The sequence below is a fragment of the Ctenopharyngodon idella genome, chromosome 9 (genome assembly GCF_019924925.1).
Source record: "Ctenopharyngodon idella isolate HZGC_01 chromosome 9, HZGC01, whole genome shotgun sequence".
Taxonomy (NCBI): domain Eukaryota; kingdom Metazoa; phylum Chordata; class Actinopteri; order Cypriniformes; family Xenocyprididae; genus Ctenopharyngodon; species Ctenopharyngodon idella.
Window position 1 is genome coordinate 21,336,459 of NC_067228.1, and position 19,922 is coordinate 21,356,380.

Below are 19,922 nucleotides of genomic sequence, written 5' to 3' on the forward strand. Positions count from 1 at the left end.
AGGAGGACATCAAGAAAACACTGAACAGGTTGCTTTACAAACTTCTCTGATGATAAAATCTCCCCTGTCTTTTTGATTGCCAATTTCAAAATGCGTTTAGTTTATATGTTTCAATACTAAGTACTTACCTAAATTAAATGGAAACATTTTAATTTCACTCTTTAATTTTTGGTTTGGATAGGCCTGACATTCAAATACTACAATTTGACATGTAAAATAGCCTACATTTGACATTTAAATATAAATAATAGTCTACTCATTCTTTATATTCAGTACATTTTTTTAATTAATTAATTGAAAGAACAGTTGATATGATATCTAATTGAAAATTATACAATATTACAACACTATAAATTGTGAGGCAGTTTACACACGTGGTGGCGCTATAGGACTGTGCTAACTAGGATTGCGTTAACAGCATTGAAGTTGCACTGCTCACTGTTTAACTGCACACATCTCCAGTAATCCAGACACACTCATTGCACACTAACAATTTTTGCAATGTCAACATTTTAATGTTATGTGTGGGTGTAGCTGCAATATTGTTTTTGCACCATATTTCACCTTGGGTAAAACGCATCAGTAAGTCTGACTCTACCCGTACCTTTCTCTCTCTGCTTTTCTCTAATGCTATTATTACTGTGGCTTATGCAGCCTTCAGTAACATATTCATTAAATAATAAACCTATTAAACAAGACTACAAGCTTACTATAATTACTTTATGTACGGTTGTCTCTAGCCTACCTGAGCAGAGCACTACTTTGTTCGTCACCTCAAATCAAATATATTTTCGGAATCTTTCAAAAACTTTCAAAACATATACTCACCTAATTATATGCGAATAAATTAGTAATACTGACAGTATGTTATTCTGTCTTTATGAAAACCTTACCTTAGATAAAGACAAGAAAAAACAGACACGTGTCTACAATGGGTTAATCAGTTGACGTCTCTCAGTTGAGAGTCCCTCACAGGCGCTAAATCTGAAGAGCACTTCAAAGACGGATTCACATCACCACACACATATACATTCACAAATCAAACTACAGACGAACCGACTAAGATATTGAGCTTTTGGTAAAAGATCGACTCTACTTTGGAGCTGTATAAAACTTTAATCAGAACAAACTGCCATAAACAAAAAGACACACGGCGGACTGCGAGAGCGAGCACTCGCATCAATCACGCAAAATGCTGCGAGGCTTCACACCTTCGCACTGATCGGACTCGGCGCGTTTCGTAAGTCATCGCTGCGTTCCGTCGATCTGTCGAACAGCCACTCGGACACTACTTTCCAATAAAAACCTATTTTAAAAGCAACCTCTCCTGTCCCGAACACATTTATCAGTATCACTGACGCCTGTGGGACCTTCTTCAGCTGTGCCGTCATAAACCCCGCTGGTTACCGTCACTTTTCAACATGATCAACACCTTTTGCCAAGGGTAAGCAAACACTTTGCTTTATGGAATATGATGCCATTCAACTCTTCAGACAGTAGTCTTCTGATAAAAGCATTCATTTTCGTGTCATTTTCTAATTCAGGTAGTTGAGAGCAATGGCACCTTCTTGTAAACCTTGTGAACTGGATATTTGCTTCTCCCACCTCAAGTAAGAGTCAAAGACAATTTTCTGTAGTCAAGATGCAGATTGTTTCGGCTGTTTTGCTCCTGTTCTGTTTGCACAAGGTGAGTACCATCCTTTGCATTTACACATATATGAAAACTGTATGCAATTATGTACAAACTTTAAGCAAATGTATTGTAAAGAACACTATGCTTATAGAATGTTTCAGTTAAACTAGTTAATAAAACAACAGTATATGCATTATCCTGGTGAATGAATCAATTATCCGTTGTCTTTTTCGTGTCTTTTCCTTGTATAAAGTAGAAAGACATTTACCAACTTTTTATTTCTCTCATCTATACTCTCACATTAAAATTCAGATATTGGAATTAAATAACAGCATACTTTTAATGACTTCAAAAGGACAGGACTATTTGTTTCAGCTGAGGTGACAGACCTTCATTTTATTTAGCTATGCAATGAAGACAATACCATGTTGAAAATGAATGTTAACTAAACAAAACAATAATTTTATTGTGATTGTGTCAACTTTAAGAGCTTAGGAATGTTGAATTACTCAGGATTACAACTCCACTTTGAATTCTGTTTTTGTTACTAGGAAAAATTAGGACAAATATTGGAAGAAATAGATGTACAAGATACAAGTGTGGATGTATAGCAGATAAAACAAAAGCAGTGTAATATTAATGGTATCTCATTCTCGACTGAGTGTAGCTTTACACATTTTTATTGAGAAAAGGCAAAGATGTGTATCATTGTGTAGCCTATTCATTCTTCTTTCTTTTTTTTTTTGGTCATATTTTTATTTTAGTAACAAGCAGATTGTGATTAGAAGGGTAGTCGACGTGCACTTTTGGTGAAAAATAATTTAGTCATTTTATTTTATAAAACTCTGATGGGTAGTACAGATAGTTTCTAAATCACTCAAAATCATCAGTCACAAAACTGCATACAAACATCATTTTCAGTTAGATGCATTTATGAAGAAATTCAACCTTGAAAATAATTATTTTTAAGATTTGGCTGTCCGTTGCATTTGGCTATACCTGTGGGAATGGCTTCTGTCTATGAGTACATCCACTTTTGTACAGTCCTCCAAAGGCAGCGTCCCAATGGATTAGAGTCCCTACAGTCTCTCTTTCTTTCTCTCTCTCTCTCTCTCTCTCTCTTATATATATACACACACACACACACACACACACACACAGTGATTCAAATACTGAAGAAGTAGCCCAGCATCTGTGCGGCTCCCTGGGGACAGATAAGAGGGTCAGAGCCTACACACTAGTAACTATTCATTCCATGACATCTGCTGCAGTCAACCTCTGAGAGCAGGACGGAGAACAATGTGATCAGCACTAAATCCACTTGAGCACAACCGCACGACTCTATTGTTTAGACACATTTCCTTTCATTCCTCATCTTTGTATAATGATTGTTCTCTGCATGGCTGAAGTTCAGCACATTTGGCCTTTGCTGCCAGAGCGCCGCTCTCTTCAACACCCCCTCTGTTGCCAGCCGTTGTGCTGTGCTCTTGTTCATGCATAAGAAGAAGCATAACAGCCATCAATCTGTGCTCAAGATTTTCCAGAGCACCGCTTTGTTGATTAAAAAAAGAGATAAGTAATTTAGGAAGGTGGTGTGTAATGTCCATACAACTCGAACAGCACACGTTTGTTCACTCAAATATGATGTTGGTCTATAAGAATAGCAGAGAAATGTCTGTCATTTTCATGGAGTTATTTCAATATAAAACTCTGCCTCAGCCGAAATCTCAACTCAGTAGGCGCATTTTGAATACACAGACTTCAATGGTTTATGGAGAGCAAATTTAAAGCCGGAATAATGATTCGCAGTGAATTCCCTATCGCGAGGTCGTCCAGCTCTCCCGCTGTCTTTGTGCGCAATTAGCTTTGATTTCATTATTTATTTACTGGAGGAAAACTAGCGGTGGAGAATTTACTAAAAATTTACAGTGCTCGGATTAGGAGCCACGCTTTAATCTTATGCCTCTGATAATGCCGCATGGCCTGATTGATTAGTTTTTCAGGAAGCTTATGTCAGAAAAACTAATCCGTCTTTGGATTGTGCCAGCCGTGTAAGGTTCTCCGCTCTGGTGCTGTATCACGGAGGCGAATTACAGAGCTGCTGGGCTGTGATAAGGCCCTCGTCTCTTTCACACACCCGTCCCTCCGGACAATAAAAACGCTGTTTATATTCTTCAGAACCTGCTGCAGCCCGAGTCTTCACATCAAGCCCTCGCTGGATTTGCCATGTGAGGGGAGAACATACATGGGGCTCTTAGAATTGGGCTGAGGACACCAAATGAGAGGAAAAAGCAGTGCCAGAATGGACTCGTGAAATGTGTTTGTAGGTCCAGTAACCCAGAAATTCCTGCGAGTGAGATTACATGAGGATTTCAGTGAGTGCGTCTGTAAATATGAGCGTTTCGCTCTAGATTGGCATTATCAGTGCTGGGCTTATACACCAGTGATGTGTATCTGTGTCTATATTGGGGTCATTGTTGCTTTCCAGAAGCCTGGCCTCAGTAATCCCTCATAAACAATGTTGTCTGTGACATTTACCGTTATAACCAGTGGTGTTGTTGGGTGGTGTGCGCTTTCTCGTGTTTGTTAATTTCATGTGGAAAAATACAGGTAAAATCAACGTCACACCCAAGAGCAGGTGCCATTTACACGTTGCCATCATTTTTAGTTTGCTGTTGGTTTTCATAAGTTATCTGCTTTTCATTTAGACACATTTATTGTGAATGAATAATGACAGGCATCTTGGATTTAATAATATTTACTAGACAGAACATTCTGATATATGGAAACATGGTGATCAGTGTTTTAGGATGGCAGTTTCTCACAACTCCAGTGATAATAATAATAATAACAATAATAATAATAATAATAATTGCTTTAGAAAGGTTGCAAGAATTAGCTTGCAGTGCAATTGTTGGCCTTGGAAATCTCTCTTGGAATTTAACATGTTAATTTCAAATGGAATTCCATGAATTAATATTCGTTTATTACTATGAAAATGTCAAAATTAAAATGTTAAATTGGTGTATAGGCTCATTAGTCACTTGTTAGTTGCTGATAGTTACTCTAAAATGTTTAAAAATGCAATTTTAAATGTGCCTCACACTTCAGACAGTTTATGTTAATGTCCTTTGTCAAAGTTCTGACTTTTATTTTTTGCTATAATGCCAGTGTCATCCATTACCTGAGATATAAAATCAATGCCTTTCCACTTATGGGCTGGAAACAGTGATTTCAGAGTGTTCCAGAGCTGAAGGACAGGCCTGTATATTTCAGGCTTTTTATCATGATAAATGTGTTGTGTAGCATCTCTGTGACCTGGTGTGTATGTCAGGGGCTGGCATGTGTTTGTGCGTTATTTATAAGTATGATCATCCACTCATACTTATCAACCTGTGGTCATTTATTTGATCACTAATTTCTTTATTTAGACATCTTTGTTGTTACACTCAGTGTTAATCAGTATTAATAAACAATTGCAGACACATATAATCATATATAATGTACAGCCTCATATGCAAATGTAAAAATTTTATAATCATTTACTCACCCCTATGTCCTTCCAAACGTGTATGACTTACTTTCTTCTGCTGAATGCAAAAGACTGTATTTTGAAGAACGCTTTTTAGCTTTCACTGTACGGACAAAAAACAAAACACTGAGACATTTTTCAAAGTATAATTTTGTTACAAAGAAGAAATCATACAGGTTTAAAATGACATGAGGGTGATTAAATGATGACAGATTTTTCACTTTCGTTTTGAGTGAGCTATCTCTTTAAGTGTGCAGATTTAGTATTTGTTATTCATATTATAAGAATGAATATTTTTTCTCATTTCAATGAATGTCTATTTGAGTTTTAAGCTATTTCACCATCTCCATCAGGTTTTCTTTACCATCGTTTTTTTAATTCATCCCGTTGTCTCTCATTTTGTCACTTTGATGTGGTGATGTCAGCCCCTCTTCTATGAAGAACCTATCATATTTATGAGAAACCAAAAAAGACTTCTTCTTTTTTCTTTTTTTTTTTGCTGCTGCTGCTTCATTGTCTTCAAAAGAGACTGGTATGTCTGAAAACAGTTAGGATTTGTCCTAATCAAAGAACAGAGACATCTGTACTGTCAGTTCTAACGCTGCGCTGACAGATAGGAAGGGCTGGCTGCATATGCTTCAGACGCATGCTTCTCACTATTTATATTTGTATGATCTTCATCCAAAGCAAAGAGGGAAATTAAGGTGAACAAATGGAACATCAGAAGTGCTCCCAATCAGGAAGTTTGAATTGCTGCATACATTTTCATGCAGGTTTTTTCCGATACTTTCTCTCCAGTGTTGTCTTTGCATGTGAAACTTGTGATCATAGCTGTTATTCTTGCTGAGGAAATGTCAAACACATTTGTAGGAACAAAGATCAGACAGATGGGTATAATGGGACTGTAGAGGTGTTGATGGGATGATAGTTAGTACACCAGCAGAGTGTGGAACAAAGAACCGTCAGGCATTAAAAAGAAAGAACAAAAATCACTTCTCACCTAACAGTCCTGATCTTATTAACAGATTATAATGTACAGTAAAATGCTATACAATAGCACCTTGTCTGACTCCCTTTATGTTGGTCCTTGATGCTTTTTCACATATTTTCCAGCAGCTTGATCCCACGGTTGTTGACTTATATTTAGGACATTAACACATGCAATTAATTAAATATGTTTAAAAACTTGTTTTGTCTCCTCCCTTAGAAGTTTGTTTAGGCCCTCTATAGGCCCCGGCACCCTGGTTGAGTTGAGAACCACCAAAGAACGATAAGAACAATAACTATAAAGATAACTATAACAATATTAGAGTCCACACCATCGCACAATATAGTTCTATGTATTATGAAAGTGTGCTGTAATTTTGTCATCTGGCACTTTAAAAACTCAAGCTCTTTAAAGCAGAATGGATTCTGATTGTTTGTCAGTGTTTTTATTGTTCATCAGCTGGAAAATAAAACACTGAAAGTGATTCCAATGATATTGTTTCTCTGTGCCGTTATCATAGTTGTGGTGTGGACTCTGCTATTCTTTTATATATTTACACAATATTTAGAACTATATCTTCATCATTATCAATATACATTTAGTTGCTGTTAATAAAAAGATTAAATATATTTTAGTGCTGTCAAATTGATTAATTATGATTAATGAAACTATTAACTACAACTTTTCCCTCAATAAACTCCTAATTTACTGCTTATTAATAGTTAGTAAGGTAGTTATTAAGTTCAGGTATTTGGTACAATTAAGAATGTAAAATAAGGTAATGCAGAATAAGGCATTAATATGTGCTTAATAAGTAGTAATAAATAGCCGATATTCTAGTAATATTCATGCTAAGAAGCAACTAGTTAAATGACCCTAAAATAAAGTGTTACCTCTTTTATATATATATATATATATATATATATATATATATTATATGATATATACACACACACACACACTTATATAAATATAATAATCTATATATACACATATATTATGTAAACTCAAACTTTTATATTAGATGCGATTAATCGGTTTGACAGCACTAATATCAGGTACTTTTTAGTTATATATTTATAATGCGTAATCACAACATTACTCCCTTACAATATTACCAAGCAGAGAAAGTGAATGTACTGAAATATTACTGGCACATGTGTGGGTTTTCTAATCCTTTTTTTTATCTAAAGCACATGTACTGATTAGAGTTTTGACATGTTCAGAATTAAAAATTAAATGCAAAGTTACATACAAATGTTTAAGCATGCATTTCATTGGCCTCACATCACTTTAATTGGAAGTCATTGAAAGCGACCGTACCTCTGATTGGCTACAGGTCTGACCGGATGATTTAAGGGTCCGGTGACTGAGGCAGCCATGCATGAGCGTTTGGCTCTGTAAGGGTCAGGTGCTAATGACAGCGGGGATTATATGGCATTAGACATGCAGCACAGCGTACAGTTCAGCGATCAGTCCCGGCTGAGGGTGAGGATTTCTCTCTTTGATCCTCTCCGCTGAAAACCTGCCATTTGTTAGCAACCCGGCTCTTGATTAAGAGTGATGGGTTTCGGGTTTGCGGCTGTTTCACCCATCAGGGTAGCAATCTATTCTGCGGCCGTGTGTAGACTCAGGACCCCACCTGCCTCCTCCAGGCCTTTGGGGCCTTCTCTTGAAACTGCTCTTTGTGTGAATCATTACAAATGAAATGCCCTGTAACACCACACAGGAGAAACAGTGGGGGAGATGAAGAGAGAGAGACAAAGATAGGAATAAAACGACAGAGACTTTGGGGAGGAATGGGGGCTGGACAGGTGTAATGGAGAGGCAGCTGCTGCCAAGTTCAGTACTGTTTAACAAGAAACTGCATTTCGATTGAACTATATGGGTGACTTGGCTAAAACAAACGCTCATATGTGAGTAGTACAACAGACATTTTGGCCTGTATAATTGTGTGGTGTGTATTTGATGACACGGCATGCTAAACTATGTTTTATTACAGAACATCAGAGAGTAGGTTTAGGTGATCTCAGATGGTTGACCCACTTGTATGTAGTGCACATGCTAATGACACACAAGAATCATTCAGGTTTGAATCAGATCCCATCCCCCCTCTCTTTCCCTTCCTTTTTCTCTGTTCTTTATTGCCCTATAGAAAAAAAAGCCTATAAATAAAATAAAGTCATCCCACTTGAACTATATGCATTAAAAAATAACAAAAAAAAACAAAAAAAACAAAAGGACATACAAGTACATACGTACGTAACTGACTAAAGATTTTTCTGGTCGACCAGTAGTCGTTCATTTTAAGTGATTAGTTGACTAATCGCATGTTTATTAATAAACCATATAAATCACAATAATGAACCTTAATTGCCTACATAGCCTAATCAGCATTCAAGCGTACACATAAAGCACCCAGCAGCTCACCGGCAGAAGTAATGATTATGAATGTGTCGGGGGGGAAAACAACAAGGAAACTGCGTTAACATTTTAATAATTAATCGAAAAACTAGTGTTTTCTATATTTTCGGCTGCAGTGATGAAGTTTACGATGCTGACTTGTCATCTCCGCAGCAGTGGACGCTCCTATATACACGTTTCATACGTATTACATAAACTGAGAATATTTGTTTTCCATGTGAATTGGTTCATTTAAAAGAAGATTTAATTTCAATTTCTATAGATATATTTTTCATGTCTGTGAGGCAAGTTTACATGGAATTTTGGTTTTTGACGTGCTCAAGTTCACAGAGACGGCAGAAAGCGCACCCTGTTTGCTTTCATTATTTTACAAAAGCACAATGTTTTGTTGTTATTGTGAGTGCACACAAATAACAGTAGACTCTTTACAGATTCGAAAGATGTATTACTCTTTTCCGTATGACCAAAAATGTCGGAATATTTTAAGTGCAAGTGATCGCACCGGCGCCTCCATGTTAGCTGTCATGCAGTAAGCGCACTACTATTCAGCTTTCACACTCCGCGCAAACACTTGAATACTGCACATTTTTCTAGGTTAACGTTAGAGCGAATGGCCATGTAAAGTTGCAACTACTTCCATGTTTCAGATGATAAGCCATATTTGAGGTCCTGCCTGATGTACTATTATTACCACATAGACCAGCTTTTAATGATCTGTCCGACTATGTGATTTCGCCACTTCCTGTGGATTTTTTCCCCTGCGACTAAGCGACTAATAAAATTTTGGTTGACTAAAGGCCATTTCACACGGGACGTGTAACGGAAAAGCGAAATGGAAAAGCGAATAGTTCGCGTCAAAACCATTTATATCAGCCGCGACGCGAATTTGCGACGTTTGTGCTCTGAAAGATTCCAAAACATTTGTGGCGACAGCTGAATGAAAAAAAAAAAATATTTCAACAAAATAATCTTCATCCTGTTAAAAAAGTTGGTCAGTTTAACTGCTCAGGACAAACAACATGGACACTTCATCATCCAGTGAAGACGAGCTTTTCATTTTTTTTCAAAGACTGAAAAGAAGGTTTTGGGTGCACCCAGTCTTAAAGAACAGAGAGTCTGAGGGGGAGTACGCTAATCTTGTACAGGAGCTAAAGCTTTATCATGGCCGGTTCCGTACTTACTTTCGAATGTCCGTGGGACAATTTGAGGAGCTCCTCCAGACAGTGGCACCGCATCTGACGAGACACTGTCGTACTGACGGCAACACATTCACTTTCCATAGTCACGGACACAATTAGGTTTAAAAAAAAAATCAACAAGTTTTACCTCAAAAGGTTATGTTATCCTTGTCTATAGCCTACAGCGACTTGCATGTACTCCCACAGGAGCTGTAATCTCGTGAGAAATGCGATACCTGTCAAAGGTTAATGTTGATTGAATAGCTAGTGACATCTACTGGACATTTCGTTTACAGAAAAGAAACCCACTCACATATACTGTGAGTAGCCCAGGCTATAAATAGGCTTCTGTCTAAGATAAGAAAACCTTTATTTGTCCCACAGTGGGGAAATTGTATGCCTATGGACTACAGATAGAAGTTTAACTACTAGACCTATAGTTTAAATAAACATTCAGATGATCCGTCATTGTTGCTGTGACGCCACCTTTGTTTCCTTGTATTTGATTGGTTGAAGCCTTTTCGCCTCGAAAGTGAAAAAACATCGCTTCGAAGCGAAAAAAATAAACGTCATTTTTTCGCAGCAGCACATTCACGTTTGGTGTGGAAGCACTCATTACACAAACAGCTGATCAAAAAATAAAACCATTGCGTGAATAATTTGCACGTCAAAATCGCGTCCAGTGTGAAAGGACCTTAAGCCTCTTCTCATCGACTATTAGGGGCAGCCCTACTATATTCCACTACTGAATTCATACAATAGCTACTGTGTGCAAGGAATAGACGGAAATGCGTATACATCTAGATTTAAAATGGCAGCATTTTTTTTTTTTTTTTAGTTCTGGACATGAACATGGCCTAGACTTGGATGAGAGAGCTATTGTTCATGAGTTCACACTTACAAATGATTAGATGGTGTGCTGTCCGGGGGAGGGCTCAGAGCTTGGAATGTTGCCCGAAACCTAGAGTACTCCCCTGTATCTTTGGTTAGGATAGTAACCAGGCAAGTGTGAGGAGATAGGGTGGTGGAGGGATGCAGAAAAAACTGTCGAGAAACATAGGTGAGTCAGCTACATATTTATAGGCCTCCTCTTATGCTGATTGGGTAGATCATTTGAACATGCTCCTCCCGAACTTTGTTAATAAAACATCATTTAGTGAATAATCACTTAAACTTCAGTTTCTCACACAAAACTATCATATGACTTCAGAAAACATGGAATATGGTGCACAAATTTTATATGTTCATGTCCTTTTTTGGAACTTGACAGCCATGGTCACTATGAACTGTAATCTTAAAAAAAAAAAAATGATCCTTTTATTTTCCATTGGGTGACATGAGGGTAAATAAGGATGAGCTGGAATACACTACTGGTCTGGTAAAACCCCTAGGCTTTTATATATTGCCAACTTTAAAACTGGTTAGTGATTACAGAGACAAACTGAGATATAAACAACTGAGGATCACATGTTACCCGACTTTTAAATTGCCCCCAAACACAACTAACCCACACTTTTCTGTTGTTGTGCCTCATTAAAAACAATTTGTTCTGAAATTACCTCAAAATATCAGTAACATCCTCTGATTGGACGGATTCATAGTCTGAAGCTAAAAAAAATCTGAGTCTGTGCCCATCATACACTACAGAAGTTACTGTGAAATCTTTTAACTCTTACTGTCCAATATCTGCAGACTGGCTCTGACTTTCAGCAACTTGCGTCAACTCATCCAGACAAATCAGGGCAAAAATCTGGCCAGAAGTCGTGTAGTGTGTTCCAGCCTTAAGTAATGTCAATTTTCACTTTTGGGTGAACTATATCTTTAAAATAAAATAGAATGTAAAATTCAAGAAAGTAAATTCTCAAAATGAGGTACAAATCACATCTGCACTACCATGCTGAACAAACAAGTCTCTGGGGCAGAGAAATAGGGAGACAGCACAAGAAAGAAAAATGGACGGAAAATGACAAGAAGGTGCAGGTCTGACATCCAAACAGATTCATGCCCCGGGGCTGGAGAGCTATCAGAGGTGTGCTACTGCCAGACGAAGCAAATGCATTTTAACAGCATCCTCATCCATGATCCGCCACTGAGATGTCCCTGACTTCTTAATAACTTTCTAGAGGGCTAGTTCTGGTCACCACGGCAATTACCTTTATGTCAAGCCGTAAAAGATATGTCCACCCCAGGGACTGGCAGACAGCTTGCTCCATAATGCTCATTACAGATGAACGTCTAGACTGATTCTTTTCTCACTTTGTGGATGTCATATTATGATGCTGTCACTACGAAAATGGGCCAGCTATCGGTGTGGGTGACTGACATATTGTACAATACCTTACAAAATTACAGATATTTATCAGAGGTTTAAACCATGTAATTCTGCTTTTATGATATCTATATCTATCTGTTCATATTTATACTAACTTTAATTCTTTAATTCAGCAAGAATGCATTACGTTGATCAAAAGTTACATAAATATTTCAAATAAATGCTGTTCTTTTGAACTTTCTATTAATCAAAATTCCTGAAAAAAGTAATGGTTTCAACTAAAAATATTAAGCTCCAGCTGTTTGCAACATTGATGATAATAAGAAATGTTTCTTGAGCATCAAATCAGCATATTAGAATGATTTCTGAAGGATTTTGCTGAAAATTCCACTTTTCTTTATCTTTTGACATATAAGAGGTCACTGTATTATAAAAATATCCTGCAATTTTCAGAACTCAAAACCTCCTCATTACTCCAAAAACAGCTTTTTTTTAATCCAAGCTCAGAAAATGACCTGTTTCAAATTTGTCTCATTATTATACATAACAGTGTTTTTTTTTTTTTTTTTTTTTCCATTTACTTCTGCATTTATGGGGTTAATACATTGAATGATCAGATATGGAAGAAAGGAAAGAACGCTGCTTTAAAATAATAAAAAGCTTCAGTGAGCGAGATCTTCTGTTCTGTCATCAGTAAGATATTACAACACATTACATTTTATTTAAAACATGACACTGCAAATGACTATGTTTTTCACTTTATTGAAAATGATGAACTATGAATAGCTTATAAGAATGACAGTGTGACAAATGATGGTACATTCATTCATAATTCCATTTACGTGAAACACTGCAAGTCATCCTTTGTCAATCAACTGTTGTAACTCCAAGTACTTAAACTTTATTTGCCACAACCAAGACTTATAAAGCGTATGTAATACTCATAAATGTTTCACATTGTTGGCAAATGTTTCAACTTTGTAACAAGATATTTTTCAAAATTGGAAGTTTTCAAAACAACCACACATGTAATGGCGGGGACGTTGAAAATTATTTTAATATGCAAAACTGTTACCTAATCATAACAGTGGGTGTTTACTTCCAAGTCTTGAATGTGCCTATCAAAACAAATTTTTTGAAAGAGGATAGAAAATAGCTTATTACTTCTAAATTACGATGTTTTTGATGTAAAAATCTTGATAACGGACCTCAAGAACATTGTAAAATTTAAGAAATGCAGTTCATGACTCCTTTAAAATCTTACCGACCCCAAAGTTTTGTACATACACACACACACACACACACACACACACACACACACACACACACACACACACACACACACAAACTGGGTTTTCATGATTTATGGCAGAGTTTCCATAGACATAATGATTTTTATACTGTACGAACTGTATATTCTATCTCCTAACCCTAACCCTACCCCCAAGCCTAATCATCTCAGAAAACTTTCTGCATCTTTAGATTTTCAAAAAACATCACCGTATGATTTATAAGCTGTTTTTCTCATGGGGACCAAAAAATGTCCACACAAGGTCAAAGATTTCTGGTATTGCCATCCTTGTGGGAACATCTTTTCCCCAAAATGAATCTATAAGGTTTATATTTTATAATTATACTACAGGGCTGTTGAATGCTCGAAACTGATTGGCTGAAGAATGTTCTAAGGTGTGCAGTTATTTTCAGGGAAACGCACGGCTAAAGTAGTTCTAGGCAGGTCTTGACCGCATTACATGTCCATATCACTTCGCCAAATGATTTCAGTTATTTCAAAGGTCCTTACAGCCTTCAACAGCAAAAGAAACAAAACCCACAACGACACTGACCAAGCAAATAAATATAGTAAACAAGAGGATAAAAATTACAAATTTTTTTGCCACAAAATAAGTTTTATTATGTCCAGAAAGCACATACTATCTTTTTCCCGCTCTCTCACTCAAACGCACACACATACAGTATGGACACACATTCGCAAAGAAACACGTTCTCAGCGCTGCTCTGACGAAATTAATCAGTAAAAAAGTTTAGTAACTTAACAAGGTAATAACTCTGTGGTTCTTGAGGTAGATAAACTTACAGTTTCAGTATTAGTAGAGACACTGCTGCCGAATACTGTTGAGAGACGCACAGACTCAGACTTGTTCACATATGCTTATTCTCTCTCTCTCTCTCTCAACTGTGTTAATAACTGTATCAACTGTCTGCTATCAAGGCTCAAGCCTCCATTACTCCATTACATTATCACCTCGGGTGTGCATTATTTTCTAATAATTCAACGGCCCGTCGTCAATTATTCCTTACCTATTGTATAAATGCTGTTTCTGAAAGAAAATGAAAGGTAAATATGTGTCTGTTACTCTGACTATATAGCCTGCAGGACAGTACTGTAGTTTAAAGTCTTAATTAACATCCTTAGATTTTCCCCTTAGCAAACCTTGTATGCTTTACCTCTACCAAAGTCACAGCTTCAGTCCTTCCCTTGAGTTAGACATCAAACATATTACCAAAATATGTGTAGAATTACTCCCACCCTACATGTAAGAGAGAGAGAGCATGAGTGAGGTAGAGAGGGAAAGGATTGGGACTGATTGTCAGCACAACCTTTTAAGTTTTCCTCTCAAGGCAGTAAAGCGTTTTATTTTGCCTGTGATCCCTCCACTTGTCACAGCAATTTCCCCAGTTGTTCATCATCCTTTAACTGCTTCCACATTAGCATTATCATCTCCTTCCTGCTTCACCTGAAGTTGTCTCTTACCACATTTTCTCTAAATGTGAATGGTATTCATCTTCCCTTGTCAAGTCATTGAGGTCTGCAAAATGAAAAATGAAGTGACTCACAACCAAAAGCGAGAACAGAGATATGAGCGCTCTAGTTTACCGAACATTGTACAAGACCAGGGGGACTCAAAGGGGAATAAATGTTTCATCACAGACAAAAATCTCTATTTTTTTTTTTCTCATTTCCATTGAGGGTTATCTTCCATCTTTGTTCATTGGACTTTCAGAAGATGCTGGAAAGTTTCACCTGCAGCCCATAAATTCATTATGGAAATTTACACTGCATTCTCTCTCTCTGTTTTTACGTCAAGGTATTGTCTTAATTAAGTTTTGTGAGGAATGATAGATGAACAAACCCCCCAATCCATGGGAGACACATTGATTTCACATTATACAGGGAACTTTCAAATTACTGGGCTATTACTGGCTGTTTGCATCATTTATAACGTTGTGCATGATGTTCTCTATAGCCATTAAGCTATTTGACAACAACATTTTACACCCATCTAAAAGTTTACACAGACAATCAGAAATGTTTTTAACCGTATTTGATAAAGCACAGCCTCTAAAATACTAATACACTCTAGACCATTTTAGATGGAAATGTCTTCATGAACATAGTCCTTTGCTGACTGAGTTCTCATATGCTGCTGTTAAGCTTACAGCAAAATTAGTAATTATAGAGAAAATACAGGGTTGCTCGTCTGTGCGATTTCAAACAGCCCTACTTTCACATCTGCTTCAGCAAATGATCCTCTCAGCCGTGCCTCAGGATGGCAGCCTGCGCTAATTACCAGCGAAACTAGTTTGGCTTATTTCTACAAATTATTAAGACTTTATCTTAAGTGGACCAGAACTCAATCCTGGAGCAAAAAGGTTATTTGGCACATAGGATCAGCACTGCAGTGGATTGCAGAAATAATTTTGTTTACACTTTATTTTGTTTACACTAGTGTTTTTTAAACACTAAGAGGCACACATATATTACCAAGACAATCATCACATATCATCATATCAGTTACACTCAAACTACTTAAAGGGTTAGTTCACCCAAAAATTTAATTTCTGTCACTAATTACTCACCCTCATGTCGTTCCACAACCGTAAGACCTTCGTTCATCTTCGAAAACACAAATTAGGATATTTTGATGAAATCCGAGAGTTTTTTAATCCTCTTTTGAAAGCAATGAAATTACCACATTCAAGGTCCAGAAAAAAGTAGTAAAAACATTGTTAAAATAGTCTGACTACAATAGTTCAACCTTATTATAAAGCGACGAGAATACTTTTTTTACTTTTTGTGTGCAAAAACAAAACAAAAATTACGACTTTATTCAACAAATTCATCTCTCCCCTCTCATTCTGCAAAGCTATTTATATTGCAGAGCTTCTGTGTTTATATTCTATATCATTTTTTATTTGATGCCATTCGCAGTGCTTCACAGGATTGTAGTTGTTTCCCACATTAAAGCCTTTACACAGTCTCCAACGTACACAGTCTTGTTTTTTTGTCTGATTTTCAAATACTTTTTGCTTCAAATCAAAGTTTTTAATTATGCAATTCACCTCACTGTTTAGTTTGGTTCGAGGCTTATAACTTTTAAAAAAAGATTTTAAAATCCCATGGGAAAATCACTTCAACCAAGACAGCTGAAAAAGTGTACGAGCTCTGTTGCACTGTACTGTTTGTTTTTAATAAAGATTATAGGTTAATATTACATATACATCTAATATGATGGATTCTCATGTTTGTGTGTTTGTGTTTTTCTCAGTGTTGTTGGAAGGTCACATGCAGAAGAGTCCATATTCCAGAGGCTTGTGGACTGGGGAGAAAACGAGGAGCACCCCTCCCCCAAAAGCGCCAGCCCCCGTGTTCTCAACCCCCTGCGCCTTTTCGCCCGGGGATCCCCTGGGTTCAAGAGCAACAGGAGGGAGATTACATATTTGGAAAACATCGAGGACTCCTGGGACTGGTTATCTAACCAGACAGATGTCAGAGAGTCGCAGAGCAGGACTAAACGCAGACCCATCGTGAAAACGGGCAAGTTTAAAAAAATGTTCGGCTGGGGTGACTTCAACTCCAACATCAAGACTGTGAAACTAAATCTCCTCATTACAGGCAAGATAGTGGACCACGGCAACGGCACGTTTAGCGTTTACTTCCGTCATAATTCCACGGGCCTGGGGAACGTCTCTGTAAGCCTGGTGCCGCCTTCCAAGGTGGTGGAGTTTGAGATCGCCCAGCAGTCCACCCTGGAGACGAAAGACTCAAAATCTTTCAACTGCCGGATCGAGTACCAGAAAACGGACCGCAGCAAAAAGACTTCACACTGCAGCTATGACCCGTCCAACGTGTGTTACCAAGAGTCCACCCAGAGCCACGTGTCCTGGCTCTGCTCGAAGCCCTTCAAAGTCATATGCATCTACATCGCCTTTTACAGCACTGACTATAAACTGGTGCAGAAAATCTGCCCAGATTACAACTACCACAGCGACACGCCGTACGCTTCCACGGGTTAAGATCCGGTCCATCCTCCACAGTGAGAATGGTCAACCTCATTTTCACCATGTGTTCATCTGATTTAGAAGCAATTAAAATAAATCCAGATGTTTCGCATTAGGCTACATTACTGGCATGTGCTTCAACCTCTGCCTTTGCCTTTTGTGATACGGCAGTCACGACGTTTGATGGCAAAATAACTGATCAAAGCTTTTGTTTTTGGCTGTAAACGTCCCACATCCCATCCCGTGGTTTGAGTTCTGTTGGGAATTTTTTTCCCGAAAACACACCTTTCTCTATTTGTCAAGCTAATAAATCACAGACCTACAGAGGATAGAATATAAGTGAAACACCTTTTTATTGTGAGGTTTATGTGTGTGTTAGTGTGTGTGTGTTTTATTGAGCAATGTGTTTGGCACTAAATTGTGGAAAGCATTTATGCAGTTGACAAGGTAAATGCGAACGGGTTAAATCATTCAGCAAAGACATCACATACAAATTACTCTTAGTCATTTTGCATTTCACAAAAGATCTATGTGTGAATTGAGATTTGTGTATAATTTCAAAGAGTAATTTGCGATGTCTCACGAGAGCACAATTCATTGGACAGGTGGATTTAGTGAATCTGGCAGCCGGTTAACAACCCTTTGTCATGGTCTCGCCACAGAGATCCACATTTCCAGGCTCTAATTAACATTAATTATAGTGGGAAATTTCACTTACAAACCATGACAGAGGGGACCGAAGCCAAAAACTGAAATTTAGCATGTCAGTCATGTAGCAAACCTCTATTCATGCCAGTGACTTTGGACTGGAATTAAACTCTTTCGTATCTTCTGTTCCTCGAAAAGAGAGTAAATACAGACATTTATGCAAATGCACATGAAGTTGTAATTTAATACATTATGTGAGTCTGCCTTATGGGAGTCTGTCATAATTTAAAACAGTACCTGGAGATCAGTTGAAGGAATAATTTTTGTTTTCACATTATAGTCTAAATGTCAGTGTGTCACAATGAACCAGTTGAAATGCCATAGTCTGATAATCAGAACTGGAATTCTCAGGTTCCATATGTGCGTGTGCGTGCGTGTGTGCCTAACAGATTATGGCCGTTTATTTTATTCTCATATCAGGGCGACTGATCTGGATCACAGTTCTGCTCGAAGTGAAGAATCAGATGGATTATTAATTGTACTGATACTCTAATTGTCTTGCCACACGAACATTAGCATCAAGAACATGTTGATACAAAGATAGCTGTTTATAGTTGTATTTAGTTTATAATCCTGTGTGCAATTTTGTGAATAGTGTATAAATGTGACTATAAAACCGTTGTGTATTTTGCCTTTTAATGATGAATTAGTTTCTTTATTCTCTCAATACAGCATAAACAGTTTTCCTACGTTTGGTGCTTGTCACAGCTTTCCCCTGGTTTCACAGACAAGGCTTGAGCCTAGTCCCAGACTAAAATGCACATTTGAGCTGTTTTAACTGAAAGAAACTTGCACTGACATATCTCAAAATATGTCAGTGCCATTGTTTTGTCTCAAGATGCACACCAGTAATGTTTTTTTCTAAGGCGCATTTATAAAAGCTACTTAAATGTCCTAATTAAACTTCTGGCTTAATCTAAGCCCTGTATGTGAAACCAGGCCTTTGTTTTTCACAACTGCAAATTGTACGCTTTATGTCCTCAATATCTGTAAAATACAAAAAAGCGCTCAAGGAAAATACATTTGAGCTGCCAGCTTTCTTTTACTTTTATTCAATATGACTGTCACAAAGAAAACCATGAAGCATATCCAGACTATGTGAGATTTGTAGTGAAACATATGCTCCGTCATTTTTTATGACCACATAAAACACTGATTCTTAAATCAGTAATATATCTTGCAAAATCACATTACCTCTAGATAAAAACGTTACACCCTGTGATATGTGCTTCGTTTCTTCAAGCTCTAATACATGATCATATTCAATAAAAAGCTTTCTGATGTATAGACCCGTGTTACATTAGTTTATATGCACATGCAAACGATGGACTCTTCCTCAAGTGTTAACCTATTGTTTCTTTCAGAATGGATTGACATGTTTTTGACTTTGAACATAGACGGCCTCCTACCGTCCGATTCACACTGAAGAAAAGAAAAGAACAAAAGACAAAACTGAATAGTCCTATGATGGAAAAAGAACGAATCCGCAACGTCTCATTAGCTCGGTGGTGCACTTAAAAATTGTCTTCCCGAAAGACGGGAGTGGGAGAGAGGGTTTCGGGTGAGACGTTATCACAGTTCCCTAGGAGCCGCGGAAAATGGTCGGCATGAAGCGGCATGTTGGCGCGGGAAAAAAGATGCGTGTTTGATAGCTCAGATTACGGACTGCATGCTGTTCGCTTTAATTAGCCCCGATTTCCCCATCTTGAAGGGTGCAAAACTGCTGCAGACTCACTATGTCATGGCACCACAACTTGTGCTGCAGTTATAGAGCCTATAACACTTCAAAGTTTAATCAATCACAAAATGACTATTATGTTTAGCTAAATGTAATCTGAAGTTCAGCTGGATGGCCGGTTGTCTTTATATTGTTCTTTTTGGCCATT

At 37.5% G+C, this 19,922-nt stretch overlaps 1 protein-coding gene across 1 annotated transcript; it reads left to right on the plus strand.

The window, feature by feature from the left end:
• The first annotated feature begins 1,004 nt into the window (after nt 1–1,004).
• On the plus strand, nt 1,005–19,323 carry nxph2a (neurexophilin 2a). Its single transcript, XM_051905131.1, is given in 4 exon segments — nt 1,005–1,444; nt 1,545–1,687; nt 16,596–16,636; nt 16,638–19,323. Coding segments are annotated over 3 exon segments (792 nt in total). The 5' UTR covers nt 1,005–1,444; nt 1,545–1,642; the 3' UTR covers nt 17,344–19,323.
• The last annotated feature ends 599 nt before the right edge of the window (nt 19,324–19,922 follow it).